The following is an 18,852-nucleotide window of genomic DNA, read 5'->3' as shown; positions in this document are numbered from 1 at the left end:
GACATGACCCCCAGGTTTTCCGGAATCTGTGGCCAGCCTTCTCTCCACTACCCCACATTGCCTCTCTAGGCCTTCAGGATACGTGAGCAAAATGAAATCCAGCCTCTGTCCTCAAGGAGCTTCCATTCTATTGCATGGATACAGCATGTAAACAGATTAGTATATACATGATCATTTGAAGAGGAGGGGCACTGGGGAGGGCATCAGAAAGGACTTTCTGTAGGAGGTGGTGTATAAGTTATGCCTTTAAGAAAGCCAGAAATGGGGCGGCTAGGTGGTGCAGTGGATAGAGCACTGGCCCTGAAATCAGGAGGACTTGAGTTCAAATCCGGCCTCAGACCAAACACTTGGCACTTACTAGCTGTGTGACCCTGGGCAAGTCACTTAACCCCAATTGCCTAAAAAGAAAGAAAGCCAGAAATTCTGATGGGTAGATGAGAGGAAGTAGTGTATCATAGCCTTGAGTGACAGCCTGTACAAAGTCACACAGGCAGATGATGCCAAATTTGGCAAATATTGAGTAGGTCATTTTGGCTTTTGCAACATAGTTTGTGTGAAGGGGAGTGATGTGCATTAAATCATAGGATCATAAATTTGGAGCTGAAAGGGATCTTAGAAGTCATTAAGTCCATCACCCTCATTCTTTGCAGGTGAGGAAACTGAGACCCAGAGAGACAAAGTTATTCATTTACTACCCTATGTGACTTACCCAAGGTCCCACAGGGTGGTAAATGGCAGAACCAAGGCTCCAAATCCATTGCTTTTGCTTCTGTAAACCCTGTAGAATGGTGCCTATTATAATTAATTAAAATTAAAATTAAATTTAAAAAAATTATTAATTAAAAAAATCAGTTTTGAAGGGCTTTCAATGGCAGACTGAGGACTTTGGCTGAAATGGTTTGAGACGAGAACATAAGGTCACCTGCTTCCATTTCTTTCTCTGTTATCAGGTCTTTCCTCCCTTCAGACTAATACCAAGAAAAGTGACTTTGATCATTGGTGCAATGATGCAGGTAAGAGTCAGTTTTATTTAGTTTGCTTTGAGGTGATCCTACTGCAGTAAGTAGACAGCTCTTGTGACATTGAGGTCAGTAAATACCACTCCCCGACACTTCACATACCTCTAGTCTTTCTGTGCTGGGCCCTGTTGAAGACCACAGATTGGATTTTATCCATACTTCTCTGTGAAGGTCTGTTCTCCCTGTCCACCAGTTCTGCAGCCCTCAGACATGTCCACACTTGGCCACTTTTCTGTTCTAATGTGTTGTCAGAGTGGAGGCTTAAATTGGATACAGTCAATGTACTTTTCAGCAAAATAAGTGTCAGCTCTGTGAGGATGAGTTGCTGCCTAGAACAAACCTGTCATATCCACAAAATGGAAATTTATACAAGTATTAACTAGAGTAGAGCAAGACTTGAGGACACGCTGCTGATAATCACGGCTGTTTTCCACAACTCCAGATCACTTCAGAGGGAGGTCCCCAACCTCAATCCAACATCATTTTCTCCATCAGTGATGAGAGGATTGCTTCAGTGAACAGCACTGGTCTGGTCAGGGGCCTCACCGTTGGCAATGGGACGGTATCAGGGCTTGTTCAAGCTGTTGATGCAGAAACTGGAAAAGTTGTCATAGTGTCTCAGGTAACGTACCCCGTTAGTAACTCTTCGTTTATCTAAGATTTGTTGCAGGATACCACTTCTTGTCCTTTTCTTTCTCCTCCTTTCATTGACCTTTGGATCATCAGCACTTCCACAGTGGGCTGGGCCGAGGAAGGAAAAAGAGCCAACATCCAGCTGTCTGGTTTGCTTATTTTTAATAGTCCTAGTGGAAATTTTGATGGGAAAGTGTATAGATTATCTACATAATTTTAATAATTCCTGCTAGACCTGATAACCATTAATATGAATAATTGAGCATTGACTAGAGTTCATGCCTGGTCTTATTCTACTAGGGGATAAAAAGAATATATTTCTTGAGCAAATATTTAGTCAATCAAAAAGCATATGACATTTGCAAAAGCCAGAATAGCCGAGTGATTCCAAATTACTTTTGTTCTTTAATATACCTGCTAAAATGAAGAGTTAATGAGCCTTCAGCCCCAGTATGCAAGGCTTGGAGACTGGAGCATCCCAAAACAATCTCCTGTTTCTATTTGGGGAGAACTTAGGAGGCTGTATCTTTTTGCTGCTAGGAGAACTAAGATTTCATATCCATTGAGAAATTTCCCCCAAATTTTTCCCATCACTGTCTGCCTAGATTGTAATCCTCTATCTCTTCTTCTGTGTCTGGTTGCCCCAAGTTATAACTCAGTTTCCTTTCTAGAGAAGTGCAGGGCAGAGGACCTGGCAAATTCCGGAGGATTCTTGGGAGCTCTCTTCCTTCCCTAGTACACTTCTTTAATTCTTAATTACAATTACAATTCAACCTGGTCAAAAGTTAACATTTTTTGTACTTAGCGTTGAGAAGCAGGTTTGAAATAGGGCAACAGAAATGAAGCTCTTTTCTCTTACTGTCTCCTTCCACTGGTGGAGAGATTTAATTTCACTAAGGAGGGAGATGAGGGATTCACCTCTAGAATAAGATGGCATCAGGGCTGAAAATTTCAGGTTGCTGCATTTCTCCTCTCTGTTTATTGATTTTTGTCAAGCAAAATGAAAGCATTCCCAATAGAAAGCTCTCTTCCATGGTGTGCATATCCCTGGAAAGAATAATAATAATATTCTACCAATAATATTATGTTACATTCATATACCACAATTTATTTAGACATTCCGCAGTCGACAGTTATGTACTTGGTTTCCAGTTCTTTGCTATCACAAGAAAGTGTTGCTATGAATATATTGGCATCTACAGGGGAACTTTCTGGGGGGTTTTTTCTCCTTGGTGTACATGCCCAGCAGAATCATCTCTGGATCCAAGGGGATGTTCATTTTAGTCACCTTTTCATGTAATTGCAAATTATTTTTTTAAACAATATTCTATTTTTTTCTGAATTGCATGTAAGACAATTTTTAATATTTAGGTCTTTTTTATTTTGAATTCCAAATTCTCTCCCTCTTTCCCTTCTCTCCTCCCTCCCTGAGATGGCAAGCAATTTGATATAGGTTATACATGTATATATATAGTTGCAAATTCTTGTCCAGAGTGGTTGGATAAATTCATATTTCCAGTATCAGTGAATCAGCATTCTGGTCTTCCTGCAGCCCTTCCAAAGTTGACTTTTTTGATCTTTAGCAATATGCCAGGTGTGAAGTAAAATTTGAGTTGTTTCTTATTTGTTTTTTATCAATGATTTGGAACAGTCTTCTATATGGCAGTTAGTAGTTTGCACTTCTTTTTTGGAGATTGGTTTGTTCATATACTTTGACTACTTATTTTTAGGAAATGACTTGGTATTTGTGTACTTGTGTTGTGTCTCTATATATCTTTGATATCAGACCTTTATTAAAGATGTGTAATAAGATTTTCTACAATCTACAGTTTCATATTTTATCCTAGCTATATTGATTTTGTTTGTGCAAAAGCTTTTCTATTTCATGTAATCAAAATTATCTATGTCCTCTGTTATCATCTCTTTTATTTCTTATTTGGTTAAGAATTCTCCCCCCTCCCCCCATCCTAGACATGATTTTGAAAAGGTATCCATCCAATTTTCTATCATCAGGGCAACTAGGTGGCGCCGTGGATAGAGCACTGGCTCTGAAGTTAGGAGGACCGGGGTTCAAATCCAGCCTCAGACCAAACACTTGACACTTACTAGCTGTGTGACCCTAGACAAGTCACTTAACCCCAATTGCCTTAAAAAAATTATCCCATTTTTCTATCATCTTTTTTTTAAATGATGTAACCTTTTTTTATTTAGATTGCTTATCATTTTGGAATTGATTTTGGAATATGATTTGACATGCTGGTATAAATTATTGTTTCATTTTTAAAAAGATATAACGTTTTGGAATTGATTTTTATTTTTATTTCAAGCATATAATTTTCTTCCTTCTCATGGCTATGATTTTTTAAAAATCACCTGCCTCATTTGGAACTGTTAGAAATTTGCTGAGAAAGGGACCAAGTAAAATAGAGTGATCTGAGATCCCTTCCAGTGCTAAATCTTTGAACTTATTTACAATGATACTTTAAACAGCTCATTTCCCCTCTCTATAGATCTGTATCTCCATTAGGCATGGAGTAATGATGGGAAGGGGAACCTGTCAAGCCTCATAGCAGATAGAAGGGGAGGTAGGTAGGCAGCTCCAGCTGAGCCCAATGTGGCAGTCAGGAGGTGTGACCTCAGGCAGCTACCAATTTACCATGTCACCTGGGTCCTCTATCTCAGTTTTCCCAACTGTGTAATCCAGTTGAATGGTACCTCCTCCTGACCTCCTTTGATGGCAAGTATGATACCCTGTTCTGGTCTACACTCTTTAGCCCCAAGCACTTAGTCGGCCAATGAGCTATTCATATCAGATATATATCTATATATATCTATATCTCTATATATATATATATATATGTGTGTGTGTGTGTGTGTGTGTGTATATATGTGTGTGTGTGTGTATATATATGTGTGTGTGTGTGTATATATATATGAATATTTATCTAGGCAATGGGGTTAAATGACTTGCCCATGGTCACATAGCTAGTAAGTGTTATGTGTCTGAGGCCAGATTTGAACGCAGGTCCTCCTGAATCCAAGGCTGGTGCTCTATCCACTGTGTCATCTAGCTTCCCCACCATTCAGATATTTTAAGCTATTTTTTTTTTTAAGGATCGAGTAGATGTGGAGGTGGTATATCTCAAGGCTGTGAGAATCCGAGCTCCCATCACAAGAATGAAGACAGGGACCCAGGTGAGATGAAGGGGGTTGTGCTGCATTTTTTCATTCCTTCATGCTGCTGTTAGGTCATGTTGTGCTGCATTTTTTCATTCCTTCATGCTGCTGTTAGGTCATTATCTTATTCTCCTGTTATACTGTTAAGCTGCGGTCACAGAACCATAGGCTATTAGAGATGTAAGGATCCTTAGGGTATCCTGTAGTTTCACGTTGACATTCAGAGGAGGGAGCTGAGGGCAGTGATGATGACTGGACGATCTTAGTAACCATCTTATCCAGCCTCATCTTTGGGGCATGTTGGGCTAAGGGCTGGGGGATCCTGACACTCTTTTCTTGTCCTGCTGGGTTTTGTAATTAATTTCTCTGGGGTAACATAGATATTTAAATGCTTTAGCTTAGAAACAAACCAACAAAAAAACCTTCCCTTTTTACCTCCCTTGGATCCCAGGCTGAAAGTGAGAGTAAAAGCAAATGAAGATATAATTAACAAATAACCAGGGTGAGGTTTTGTCCTTCATTCCTTTCCAAAGGACGTGCTTATTGGGGTGGGGAATGACATCCAGTGTGAGGCTTTCCTCTTCCTCTGCCTCCTCCCTACAAAAACCCTCAGTTCAATTCAGCTAATAAGTATTGAGCACCTACAGTTTTCCCACCCATGCGATAGACCCTGAGGGGTAAGGAGAGGAAGGCAGTGCTGTAAGGTGGTGAGCAAAAGTGAAAAAATGAGAAGTCATGTTCCCTGTCCTTAACAAGCATGCCAGATAGTCAGAGGGAACATACTAAGAGACAAAGCCATTGAGGACAAAGTTTATGTTCAAGGATTCCCTTGTGTTAGGTATAGGCATAAGTACTGAACTTATGATTTCATTGGTATAGGGAACTTCTAAATGTGGAAACACCCTCTCCCAGTGCAGGTCGGCGGAACAGACTGACTGAACTGCTTAGCTCACTGAGAGGTTAAGTAATTTGTCCAGTCATGGAGCCATAGTCTCAGAGATGAGACTTGAACCCAGAGCTTCCTAGCTTTTTGACCACTTTTCTATCCATTTGGGTCACAGTGCCTCTCCTTTAACATGACTTTGTGTTATGCTAAAAATGGGAATGCTGTGAGCATATCTGCTCTTCTGTTATATCTCAGCTCCTTTCTTGTCCTCTCCCCAATTAGATGCCGGTCTACGTCACAGGTATCACCAACAGCCAAAGCCCTTTCTCCTTTGGAAATGCCATACCAGGGCTAACTTTTCATTGGTCTGTCACCAAGAGAGACATCCTGGACATCAGGGCAAGACATAACGAGGTATTTGTCTATGCCTCACTAGGGTCTCCACAGTACAGGCAAATGACCCATAAGAGGGCCTCAATCCCCACAGCCTTGTCTGAGTTCCCAGCATAGTGATAGAAACGGATAGATAGGAGGCAATAGGAGGCATCCTGTCTATAAATCAGAGAGGAAAGCAATAACCTAGACAAGTGAGTCAAAAGCTGTGATTTCTTTTCTTTTTTTTAGAGAAGATTACTAGGTGTCTTTGGGCAAAAAATCCTTGTCTCTGTGTGGTTAAGCTCTCGTAAACTGACTCTAGCATGCTACAACTATTTTTATTTAAGTTTTTAATAGTTCTATAAGGTTTGCATTTTTATTTACGGAAAGCCTGTGAGGTAGCTGGGAGAAACATTACTAACTATTTTCTAGATGAGGAAAATGAAGCTCAAAGACATTAGCTGACTTAGTCACACCACACAGGAAAGGAGAGTGAGCCAGGATTTGAACCCTGGTTTCATGATGCCAGATCTAGCATTATTCTATTCTCTTAGTCTATCTCTAGAGATTAGGGGCAACATGTAGTATAGAATGTAGGATAGAATGTATAGGGGCAACATGTAGTATAGAATGAATTTCTTGTTTTGTGTTTGTTTTGTTGGTGACTGCTATTTCTCATCACTTTGGAGTTTGTTTTTTTCTTAATGAATTTGTGAGCTATCTTGACCAGAAAAGAAGAAGAGAGGCAGACAGAAAAGACCAGACTAACTCTTTGACATAAAGGCTTGTAATGTGGAGACACCTGGAAAGGGTTTGGAGTTGATGCTTGAAACTGCCCTGCTCCTCTGGGCAGAAGACATAAGGTGCTGTATTTGAAAGAATGTTGATGTTGCAGGCTTCTCTCCGGCTCCCATCCAAGTATAACTTCGCTATGAGTGTTTATGGCCGAGTGAAGGGAAGAACAGGTTTGAAGGTTGTGGTCAAAACCCTGGAACCCTCAGCAGGACAGTTCTATGGCTTGGCAAGGGAGCTGTCAGATGAAATCCAGATCCAGGTAAATATGAAGGCACATGAATGGGAAATGCCAAGCTCAAGAAATCAATCTCAGGGTGTCTGTGAAGCTGGGAGGAGGGCTCTGATCAGTACCTTCAAGTATGGGAAGGGCTGTCATGGGAGAGAGGGAGCAGCCTTGTTCTGCTGGGGATGGAGAGGGATGTCACAGCATACACATCCAAGATAGGACCAAAGAGGGAAGTTGGCTAAAGGTAAGGAAAAACTGCTTAACAATGAGGGCCGGCAGTCCTGCAGTGGACTATGAAACCCCATTCACTGTCCATCTTTGAGCAGCGGCAGGATGACCATTTGCCAAGTATGTTAGAGAGGGGATTTCTGCCTCAGGTTGAGATTGGATGTGCTCCTAGGTCCTTCCCACTTTGGGACCCCATTTTTCCTACCTGTAGGAATTATAGTCCAGGGACTCTTTGGTTTAACTCCTTCAGTAACCCAGCTACCAGCAATAAGAGTGGGGCTTCTGGTATTTCCTTCTTCTTTGCTCGTTTGTTTTCCTTCCTTGACTGTCTGAAACCTAGGGGAAACCACACATAGCCCAGCATTGTGGGCCAATTCATTCCTTGGTTCATGTTCCTACTCGGTCTTAAATGAATAAGTCGTGATGGTAGATAGATGCCAGTGCACTCACAGCAAACATCATTTTTGTGTCTTTTGAGTGGCAGTGAGATCTGAGTTCTAGTTGTAAAGTGTCATGTAATTTACAGCTATGCACATTATCTTCATCACTGCTGACATTTGTATACTGTTTTAAAGTTTATAGATTGGATCTCATTTGATGCTGAAAAGTAGGAACCACAGGTGTTATTGCCCCAGTTTTACAGCTCAGGACACTGAGACTCAGAGAGAACATGGCTTATCTCAGCAGCTTTCCATGAAGCTCAGACTCCTTGAGCTGTGCGGCAGAGTTGTCTTATGGGCACAAGGAGAGAGTGGACAAGTTGTGGGGATAAGGGTAATGAAAATGGATATCAAGAGTACGAGATCCTTTACTGTCCTGTTTGCTTCCTGACTGTCGACTTTTGTAGAGGATTGCTCAGGGCAGGTAGGTGGCTCGATGGATAGAGCACTAGTCTGGACAGAAGACCCTGAGTTCAAATCTGGCCTTAGACACTTGTTAGCTGTGTGACCCTGGGCAAGTTACTTAACACTGTACACCTCAGTTTCCTTATCTGTCAAATGAGCTGGAGAAGGAAATGGCAAACTACTCCGGTATCTTTGCCAAGAAAATCCCAAATGGGGTCATGAAGAGTTAAACACGACTGAAAAAAAAGTGACAATGACAACAACAACAGAGGACGGCTTAGGCTCACAAAATTTCAAGGCTGATGTTACAGATCATCAAATTCAACCCTAGGACCCAGTCAGCTGCTCAGGAGGCAGTACGTGTTGTTATGGACTCTCGCCTCTGACTCTTTGGACTGGATTCCTCTCCAGTCAATCAACAAGAATTACTGTGCGATGCAATAGACACATCACTAAGATTCTGAGGACACAGAGATCAAAGTGAGGTCATCCTTGCCCTCAGTGAGCTTACACTCTATCTTGGTGTGGGGAGTACCAATTCATAGATAATTAAGCACAAGATATATACAAAATTAACACAGAGCGATTTGGGTAGGGGTACCAACAACTGGGGACATCAGCAAGGCCTTTGAAAGGAGCTAGCACCTTGATCAGAAACTAGGAGGTGAGGAGGAAGAGCGTTTCAGGCATGGAGAAGAGCTTTCATAGGGCACAGTGGTGGGGGCTGGCATTCTCTGTAGGGGGCACAGTAAGGAGGCCACACTGGTTAGAACGGAGAGCTTGTGACAGGGGAGTAAGGAGCAGTCAGCCTAGAAAGAGAAACTAGTTAGTGGTGAAACATTGGGCAAGTCAATTTATCTCTGTACCCTGGTTTGACAATGTCAAAATCAAAGTTGGCTTCAGTGCTAAGTTCCTTCCGAATCCTAATATTTCATTCAAGGAGTCTGTGGTCATCTTCTTCTCAGTAATAGGTGAGGCTTACAGTACTCCTTCACCATTACATACTGAATTCCCAGTTAAAGACACTGCCTGGAATTTGCTCCTTCATTGTGTCTCTTTCCCTGGCCATTTTGGAAGGATTTCCTGATAATAGACCAAGTTTGGGAACTCTTACCACCCTACCCTGCCCACACGCAGGCAGCCACACCCAGCCCGGCCAGGCCAGGAAGCCAGGGGTACTTTCTGAGGTGAGTAAATGTATGTACTGCTCTGCGGTATCCATGCCCAAATAAGGACTGATGTTCCTGAGGATGGCAGTGATGATGATAATCATAATGAACAAGATAAGGAGAAACACTGTTCCTAAGTGTCATGTGTCAGTCAGTCAGTCAACTCCGGCTTCTGAGGCTAATGGGCAGTTTCTCTCCTGTTCTTTTCAACCCTGCCATTTGGCCAGATCTCCTGGCACAGGGCTGTTAGCAGCACTGCTTGGTCTCCCCTAGATAGGCCCTCTTTCACTTGGCAGGTGGGGTCAATGGTAGAGAAATGGAAATGACTCATTTTGAGGTCTTTAGATCACAGACGCACTGAAGCAGAGGAGGGAGCAGGTTTCAGAAAGCACGGTAACTGAACTGGCCCTTCCCCAGAGATAACACTGGTTTCTGCTCTGAGTGGAGATTTCCGGGGAAGGATTAATTTTTATCTCCCACACACTAAGACTGATTTCTACTGGAAATGGATGCTACTTCCTCCATTCTTTGGGAATGGAGGTATTATAGAAATAGATATGTAAATAACAGTAAAAAGAAGAGGGACCCCATTGAGTCTTGTTTTAGGGATTTACAAAGAGGGACTGCAAATCAACCTCTGACCCACGCATCCAGGCCCTAACAGAAATCTGAGTCTGATGCCGCTCAACAGCAGACTCAGTGGTTCACGAAATACATTTCACCCAGAGTAGAACTGGGAAGAACGCTGGACTTTGGAACTAGAAGTCCTGGATTTGAGATCCGGTTCTGCCACTTAAGTCAGTTAATGAGCAGGCATTGGTTAAGCACTTAGATTTGAGGATACAAAGACAGAAGTAAAATGGTCCATGCCTTCAAAGGGCTTACGTTCTATCAGATGTTACTTGTTTGAGCTTAGATAATGCATTTACCTTCTCTGGACCTTGGTCTCTTCATGTATAAAAGGAGGATAATATCATCTCTCTATTCTATTTACAGGGCTATTGTGCAACTCAAAATGGGTGATTTATATACATATGTACACATATTCACATGTATATACATTATAGAATAACTGTATATGTGAAACTGATTTGTAAGCTATGAAGTGCTATGTAACATTAAAAAAAAATTTAACATGGATCCCATCAGCTTATCCCAGAAACTCCCTCACCGTGACCTATGACCCATGTCCCCTTAGAGTGCTTCTCTTATAGATCTACATAGGTTGCATGGGCTTGGGTGATAATGGTAACAACCTTAATAAATAGCTTAGATGTATAGAATTTTACCATTTATACATTGCATTCATGTTTATTACCTTATTGGTTTTCTTTCTTTTTTTTTTTTTTTGGCTAGGCGATGGGGTTAAGTGACTTGCCCAGGGTCACACAGCTAGTAAGTGTTATGTGTCTGAGGCCGGATTTGAACTCAGGTCCTCCTGAATCCAGGGCCGGGGCTCTATCCACTAAGCCACCTAGCTGCCCCTACCTTATTGGTTTTCAAAGTGCTTTCTTTTAAACAACATTATGAGGGCAGTAAAGGTAGCTACGTAGTACAGTAGCTAGAGCACCAGCTCTATGATCATGAGGACCTGAGTTCAGATCTGGCCTGAGATACTTACTGTGTGACCCCGGGCAAGTCACTTAACCCCTATTTGCCTCAGCTTCCTCATCTGTAAAATGAGCTGGAGAAGAAAATAGCAAACCACTGCAGTATCTTTGCCAAGAAAACCCCAAATGGGGTCATGAAGAGTCAGACATAACTAATCTACAAAACAGAAAGGAAACCAAAGTTAAAGGAGATAAAGGATGCCTGTGGTCAGATGGTTTGTAAATTTCTGAAATGAGGCTGGAACTCAGACCTCTAGGCTTTGGGTTTAGAACTCTGCCTGTATTTGTATCCAGGGGCATGTTGGCAAATGTTTAACATCTCTGCTCTTCGGGGGAAAAAAGTTCACACACCTCACCATTAAGTTTAATCTGCATTGTTAACATCACTTTCTTAAAACAATAAATCAATCCCTGATTGGTAGAATTTGATGTTTTAACAGTCAGTTCTCAGTAGCTGACATAACTGGCTCCCCACACAGCCCTGTCTTTAACCCATTGACTCCCAATTCTGTTCTTCCTGGTTTGTTTTCCTGAGACCCAGAGTTTGTTCTAGGGCAGACAGAATGGGCCTCTGAGTATAATCTCTGAAAGCAGATGCCTTTGCTTGTTCTGAGATGGCTTTGTGGTCTATTTGGAGAAGGATGTGCTGATGAGGATCTTCAGGAAGGATGGTGCCTTAGAGAAGGAAGTAAGACAAAAAGGCAAGTGCTTTGGGCAGATAGTACATGAAGGAGACAGAAAGCCCCATATCCCCCCCCGCCCCATACCCAGGGTACTAATAGTGACTGACATTTTTAGAGTTCTTTACAACTAAAAAGCTTTTTTACATATATTACCTCATAAGATCTTCATGACAGAGACCTGTTCATCTAAGTGGCAGTAGAGTCTTTTTATAGATGAGAAAACTGAGGCTCAGGGAGTCTGTGACTTGTCCAAGGTCATACAGATCATAGGTGATGGTGCCAGAACTCAAGTTATAAGATCAGAGATCTAGAATCAAAAGGGACATTAGAGGTTATTTAGTTCCATCCCTTTGGTTTATGCATGAAGAAACCGAGGTCCAGAAATGCTAAGCAACTTGTCCAAAGTCACATAGGTAGTAATTAGGAGAGCCAACATTTGAAATTTCTAGTCCCCGATCTAACACTCTCTCCACTGTACCATGTCTCCTGGCTGGCTTCTTCTGATGGTAGTTGTATTGGGTCATATTGGCTCAGTGGCAGCCCTTTGTGGTGAAGGTGAGTAAGCCAGTTGAGAGACCCTGGATTTCTAACAGCACTGATCCCGGATAGACCAGACAGTCTAAGTTAGAATGTAGCCAGGTGAAGCTACCAACATGTAAGGAAAAGCATTAGGTTTGTGTTTTAAGCTTTACTATCTCCTTGATTGAATTCATCTCATGGTGGCTTGACTCACCACTTCTCTGGATCTTTGTGGATACTGTCAGAATGTGTCAAGATAGGGAGGGGATGAGATAAGGCAATGAAGTGATGAAACAGGAAATCAGAGTCTGAGCAGCTGTCGGTGAGGATCAGGATGTTAACATAAAGGGAGTGAAACAGAGAGAGGAAGAGAGAGAGAGAGGGAGAGAGAGGTGTCTTGGTAGCATTATATTTGGAATGGTGCTAGAGTCCTCATTCTGCCAGAGCTTTCTATAGCCTCTCATTTGCACACGTTTTTAAGTAAAACTTTAGAATTTTAGGTAGGAGTACCAAAGGGGCATTCTCAGCAGATTTGTCCTTGCTTAAAAGGGTAACTGTCCCACCTTCATTTCAATATAAGAGCAGATGGAAATGGCCTATCTAGTTGCTTTCAGCATGTCTTTTGCCCGTCTGAAAGTTTAGTTTTCTGTTATAGAGAAGTTCAATAATGACTCAGTTGTAAGTAGCTTAAAACAATTACTTTAGCCTTCTGTTTTCTCACTTTTCTTGGCTCCCACCCCATGAGGGAATCTAAACAGATGTGTGTGACTCAGATGATACTGGAGGTAATAAAACTAACTCACTCTTTCTCTCTCTCTCTCTCTCACACACACAGGTATTTGAAAAGCTGCTACTGCTTAATCCTGAAATAGAAGCCGAACAAATATTAATGTCACCGAACTCATTTATAAAACTTCAGACAAACAGGTACGTGCCTCAGATAGAGTTCTTCCCAAGGTCACAAAGGTTGTGCATGCATGGGGGAGGTGGGGTCAGCCTCCAGGTTTCTCAAAAAAGTGGAAAAAACTTGAAATACAATGGAAATACGGTTTTTTTCTGACGTTTCATTGAAAATTCACACACCCTTTCTCATTTCTCTTTCATCCCTACTTCTTTAGAATTCGTTTTCTGTTTTCTCTTCTCCTCAGGCTATAGAATAGCTCACCTTTTTGTAGAGCTTTGGAGTCACAAATGCTTTACATACAATGCCTCATGTGATCTTTGTTAATAACTCTTTGAGGGAGATTGGGCACTTATGATTAGCCCCATTTTAATGATGAGAAACTTCCTAAAGAATCTTTTCCAAGGTCATACATCTAGTAAGATGAAAAGGGAACTCGAACCTGGGTTCTTTGCAATCAATATACTGAACTGCCTCTTCAAACAGATAGACATCAGAGGTGCCTAGTCAAATTTCTCTACATAAAAGGGAAAAAATTGCTATACTACATTGCAGTATTCCAGCTTCTGATTTGAAGTAACAGACCTCATGCTTACTAACATCCATTTTATGTATTTGTTAAGGGAATAACTACTCACTTTTATATACTACTTTACAATTTACAAAGAACTTTCCTCACAACAATTCTATGCAGTAGGTGGGCCAGGGAGAGGGACTGGAGCTGAAATTGGGTATATAGAGCTCTCAGGTTAGACAATTCCCTCTAATAATACAAGTTGGCACTTTTCTCTGCAATTTATAATCTTTGAGAGTTGCCCAGGCAACCAAGAGGTTAACTGCTTTGCGCAGGGTCCTGTGAGATAATAGATGTCAAGTTGTTTCTGTATTCACAATGTTCTGCTGCCTCTCATGAGATAGATATATAGTGATAATAATAGTTTCACTCATCATCATCATCATCATTCCCGTTTTGTAGATGAATAAACTGAACCAGGGGAAAACCTGGCTATTGGTGAATTTTTAAAATTTTTTACTGATGTCCTTTTTGTTTACATCACAGTCATTTCTGGATGTAGCACCCCCACCTTCTGGCATTGAACTCTTCCCCAAGTAAAGCAAAACAAAACCCATAAGGAACATATCCAACAGAGTATACAATGTCCTACACCCTTGGAGGGAAATGTTTCATTCTCTTTTCTCTGGGACCAAGGTTGATTCTTTTTTTTTTTTTGGAGGCAATCAGGGTTAAGTGACTTTCCCAGAGTCACACAGCTAGCAGTGTCAAGTATCTGAGGCCAGATTTGAGCTCAGGTCCTCCTGACTGCAGGGCCAGTGCTCTGTGCACTGCACTACCTAGCCGTCCCACCAAAGTTGATTCTTACAGTTATGTTGAGGTGGAGGACTCCTTTTTAGCGTTCTTTGCATTTGTGTTAGTATAATCATTGACTATATTGTTCTCATAGTTCTGCTTCCTTCATATTGCATGAGTTCATGTAAGTCTTTCCATTATCTTCATTTTATAGCATGATAATATTCACTTGCATCGATATACTATTTGTTCAGCTCATCCCCAACTGATTGGCATCTGCTTTGTTTCAAATATGGCTATTTGGAGGAATCTTAAAGATTGATGCATGTGTGTTCACCTACCTTGAAAAGTGTACAATATTTTTGAAACTCAAGAACTGTCAGTCATTTCATTCTACAAATGAGCATCAGACTGGCTCCTTCAGACAGGAAGAGAATAGGAAATAAGCTTAAAAGGAACAGGGAGTTTTGACATAATAAGAGCTAGCAGAGCTAGCATTTATATAACACTCTAAGGTTCCCAAAGTACTTCACAAATACTATCTCATTTGATCCATTTGAGAAAGGTGCTCTTGCTACTCCCACTTTACAGCTAAGAAAATTGAGTCAGAAAGAAATGAAGTGACTTACTCAGGATAATGCAACTGGTAATTGGCTGAGGCTGGTTTTGAACTCAGATCTTCCTAATTCTGGGTCTAGCACTCCATCCATCATGCCGCTGCCTGGCTGCTTTTTAGGCACTAGTGGTTAGAGAAAGAGTGCATCTACCTAGTAAAGGAAGTAGAAGGTCATGCAAAAACTTTGAAGGCGAGGGTGGTACCTGCCTTGTGTGAGGAAGTGGAAAAAAATCTGGATTTGGAGTCAGAGGACTTGGGTTCAAATTCTGCCTCTTTCACTACCCATGGCATCTGAGACAAGTGATTTTGTCTTTCTGGTCCCTTGTTTCTTAATCTGAAAAATGAGAGGCTTGAATTAGATGACCCTCTGAGGTCTCTTTCCTGCTGTAAAACTATTCCTGATGGCTATACAACGCTCAGCAATTGTAGTAACAAGGATAAGAATCCTGACTCATAAGAGCAGTAATACTGGATGGGTCAGAATCTAAGGAGAAAGTGAGTTAGATTTTGGTGAAGAAACATAACCAGAGTTTGGGGTACCTTGTAAGCAACTAGTTAAGCCAATGTGTGATTAGACATTTTAGTTGAATTCAGAAAATGCATTCTTTTCTCTGCTTTTACCTATCCCTTCTTTATACCCTCAACGACCAGTCTCCTAGCAAAAGTTCATTTTGAAAACCCCAACCTAATATGCCGTAGTTATATGGGAAAGTAAGACTTCCCAGTGGTAGTCAATATTGGGAGGGTTCAGTGCACACCTAGTGGCCAGATGTGGTGGTGGCAGCAACAGACCCAAATCTGGAGCCTTGGAAACAGTGCGTACTTGGAATGGAGATGGAAGACCTGGAAGGGAGAGAATTGTGTCCAGCTGTGGCTTTTCATCAGGGTGTCAAGTGCTTTAAAAGTATTTTGAAGTGGTAAAAAAATCTCCAAGTGTCTGATGGAAGTTTAACCCTCTGTACCTTTCTTTTTTTGCTGATTAATGCCCATTAGACACTGTTCACCAAATGACTTCTGAGAAAGTATGTTGTCCCCTAGAACCATTAGTTTTCCAAATTAAGCTTTCAATCAGTGAATGATGAGGCTGCTGTAGAGCTGACAGCAAGTGGGTCCTGATACATGGTGGAAGCAAGATAAGGCTTTTTACTTCCCCCTAAGCAGGCTAAAATCAGAATTTGTGGAGAAGATACTCAGATTGCACAGCAAAGCTCCTTGGATTCAGTCTGGTAGTGTCCCAACCACACAGACTTTTCCCTGATTTGACCCCAGCAGCCTCTTCAGCTTCCCATGCAAATAAATGCCTTTCTTAAGAGAGTCTGTTTTTGCTTCTTTGAGGGATGGAGTTGCATCTCTGAGTTACCGCATTCTGGATGGACCAGAAAAGTCTCCTGTTGTGTACATCGATGAGAAAGGCTTCCTGGTATCTGGATCATTGATTGGGACATCAACAATTGAAGTGATTTCACAAGAGCCTTTTGGAGTCAACCAGACAATTATTGTAGCTGTGAAGGTGGGATAGGATGATTCTTTTTCCTTCTGTCTCTGGAATAATAAAATCTTTAGGGTTTATGCCTCTTTTCCCCTTGCAAGTATGAGAATTTTAACCTCTATACACACCAGATGGATGCACTTTTAAAGAAAAACCCATTTCATACTTGAGTGGTAAACAAGTCACGTGAATGAATAATAATATCTGTTCACATTTATATAGTGTTTCATGATTTAAAAGCACTTCCTTTACAACTGCCATATGACAATAAGTAGTAAATTGATTTTTTTCCTCAAGATCATTTGTGGATTCTTTCAATAGGCATTTTGCTTTCTGTGTTCAAAAAGTTTGAGTTGTTTTCTTGCATTATTTCTTGCATTATGGTATTCAGGTTTTTTGACTTGTGTTCATGTTCTTCTGGGAGACAACCCTATAATCCTTACATTGTCTCTATGCCGCCTGTTTAAAGATCACTGTCTTTCGCTTATGTGCAGATCATACCATCTTTTAACACAATTACTTTTAGGTTATCTTCTTCCAGATTTCTTTCACTTCTGTGTATTTGTATTCCCAGTTTTCTCTTTCATTTCTTTAATGAGACTTGCCTGTGTAGATTCAACTTTTTCTGTTCTGTTGATTATTTTTGCTATGCAGGCCACAAATTCTGCTTTCCCAATTCTTATTCTCTTTTAAACCATTCAGAAAAATCTTGCTGCAGTTTCATGTTCTCTTGAGAATCCATGGGGTCTCCTGCTTCATCGAGTGTTGATACCATTTTCATTTGTCTTACTATATTTACTCATAGATGTCTGGACTCTTTTACCCGATCTGAAAGTCGTATTCCCATCTGCTATTAATATTTTCCCCGTTAGTTTATACCTTCTTATACTCAAGGTCTTTAATAGAGTTTTCTTCCTCCTGAAGTCTTTCTTAGTTTCAGTCTCTTTTTCCCCCTTAAGTTCTTCTGTTTCTCACTCTGACTACTTCATCTTTTATGACAGTTCCCCTGGAGGATGGAGTTCAAAACGGTCTCAACCTCCTCCCACAGATGGTAATTCGTATTTTAGCAGGCTCAGTGTTTGCCACAGCTGACTTCTAGGGGGACAGGACTGGCCCCAGCTGCATGCTGGATTCTTTCTCTTAGGTTTAGTGCGCGCGCGCGCACACACACACACACACAACACACACACACACACACACACCCCTCTTAACCCAGTTCCCTCTGTTGCAGCACAAAATGCACAAAATGCCACTATGCCAGCCTAAGCAAGCTTCTGCTTTTTGGTTTTCTGCCACTGGGAGGAGGCAGAGTAGAGTTGAGTTTTGTTGCAAGTCTGTGGGTCAGTTTAAACAGCCCCACTACCTGAGTGTGATGAATCTTGGTGGAGAGGGGTACTCAGTGAGCTTTTTGAAGGGTTGGGAATTAGCCTGCTGCTAATTGAAGTGTAACCTCTTTTGAATTCTTTATGTGGTGTCCTAGACCGTGGAGACTAAGATATTGTTTTATCTCTTGCACAAAATTCCCATTATGGAGAGGTTTAAGAGGACATGAGGATTAGAGAGAACTTTTAATCTTCCCTCTTTTTGGTCACATGAGGGTCCTAGTGCATTGATAATGACTTCCATTTGAGAGAGGAAGACACTGAGAGAAACACTCTTTCCACTCTCCAGCCTGCCTATTACATTAATAATCAAATAAATGAATGTTTTTATGCTGTTTATTCAGGGAGTAATGATTGATACATGTTCTCTTTCCTGAGGGAAAGCTCTTCTTTCAGAACAATTCAACAGCATGATATGATTAAAAGAACATAGACTTTGACTTGTGTTTAGATCTTGCCATTGTCACCACCTGTGTGACCTTGGACAAGTCATTTAACTTCCTGGACCTCCTGGTCTAGATCCATAATCCTGTGAATTTTATTAGAGATCCGTCGGTACACTCAAACAACATTTTGCTGCCTGTTGTGGTCAGAAGGAGAAAGCATAATTTCTCACAAGGGCCACTTTTACCTCTTTCCATGGCTAGTTTGCTTGAAGAGTTTCATCTCCCACAATACATAGCTACCAGTTGATAATTTAACCTCGTTTTCTGTTACTTGGCTTGCATGGTATATGAACATGATAAAAGGAGATAGTCAGCCTAGTGATTTTTCTAGCTTTCCAAAGGCTGGAGGTTAGAACAGAGGGTCTCCGTTAGCCTTTTCCAGCCCAGAATCAGAGCTGGAACCAGGCTTAGGCAACATAGGCAGCTACCTAGGGTATTAGTAACATGGGGGCAAAATGCAGGATACATTTAAGATTTTTTTAAATAAACAAATGCTTTAATAACAAAAATTTCATTTCTCCGTGGCCCACAAATGTTTGTTTTT

General features: G+C 41.3%; 1 protein-coding gene across 1 annotated transcript in view; it reads left to right on the top strand.

The window, feature by feature from the left end:
* The window catches only part of NUP210 (nucleoporin 210), a 170,250-nt gene that overhangs the window by 129,503 nt on the left and 21,895 nt on the right, over positions 1–18,852 (top strand). Inside the window, 7 exon segments of the mRNA XM_020981244.2 lie at positions 951–1,013; positions 1,462–1,641; positions 4,767–4,847; positions 5,998–6,129; positions 6,986–7,144; positions 13,001–13,092; positions 16,327–16,501. Of these exon segments, the coding sequence (XP_020836903.2) occupies positions 951–1,013; positions 1,462–1,641; positions 4,767–4,847; positions 5,998–6,129; positions 6,986–7,144; positions 13,001–13,092; positions 16,327–16,501 (882 nt within the window).

This window comes from Phascolarctos cinereus, unplaced genomic scaffold (assembly GCF_003287225.1).
Source record: "Phascolarctos cinereus isolate Bilbo 61053 unplaced genomic scaffold, phaCin_HiC Scaffold_4;HRSCAF=312, whole genome shotgun sequence".
Classification (NCBI taxonomy): Eukaryota; Metazoa; Chordata; class Mammalia; order Diprotodontia; family Phascolarctidae; genus Phascolarctos; species Phascolarctos cinereus.
This window is presented reverse-complemented; position numbering and strand designations above follow the sequence as displayed.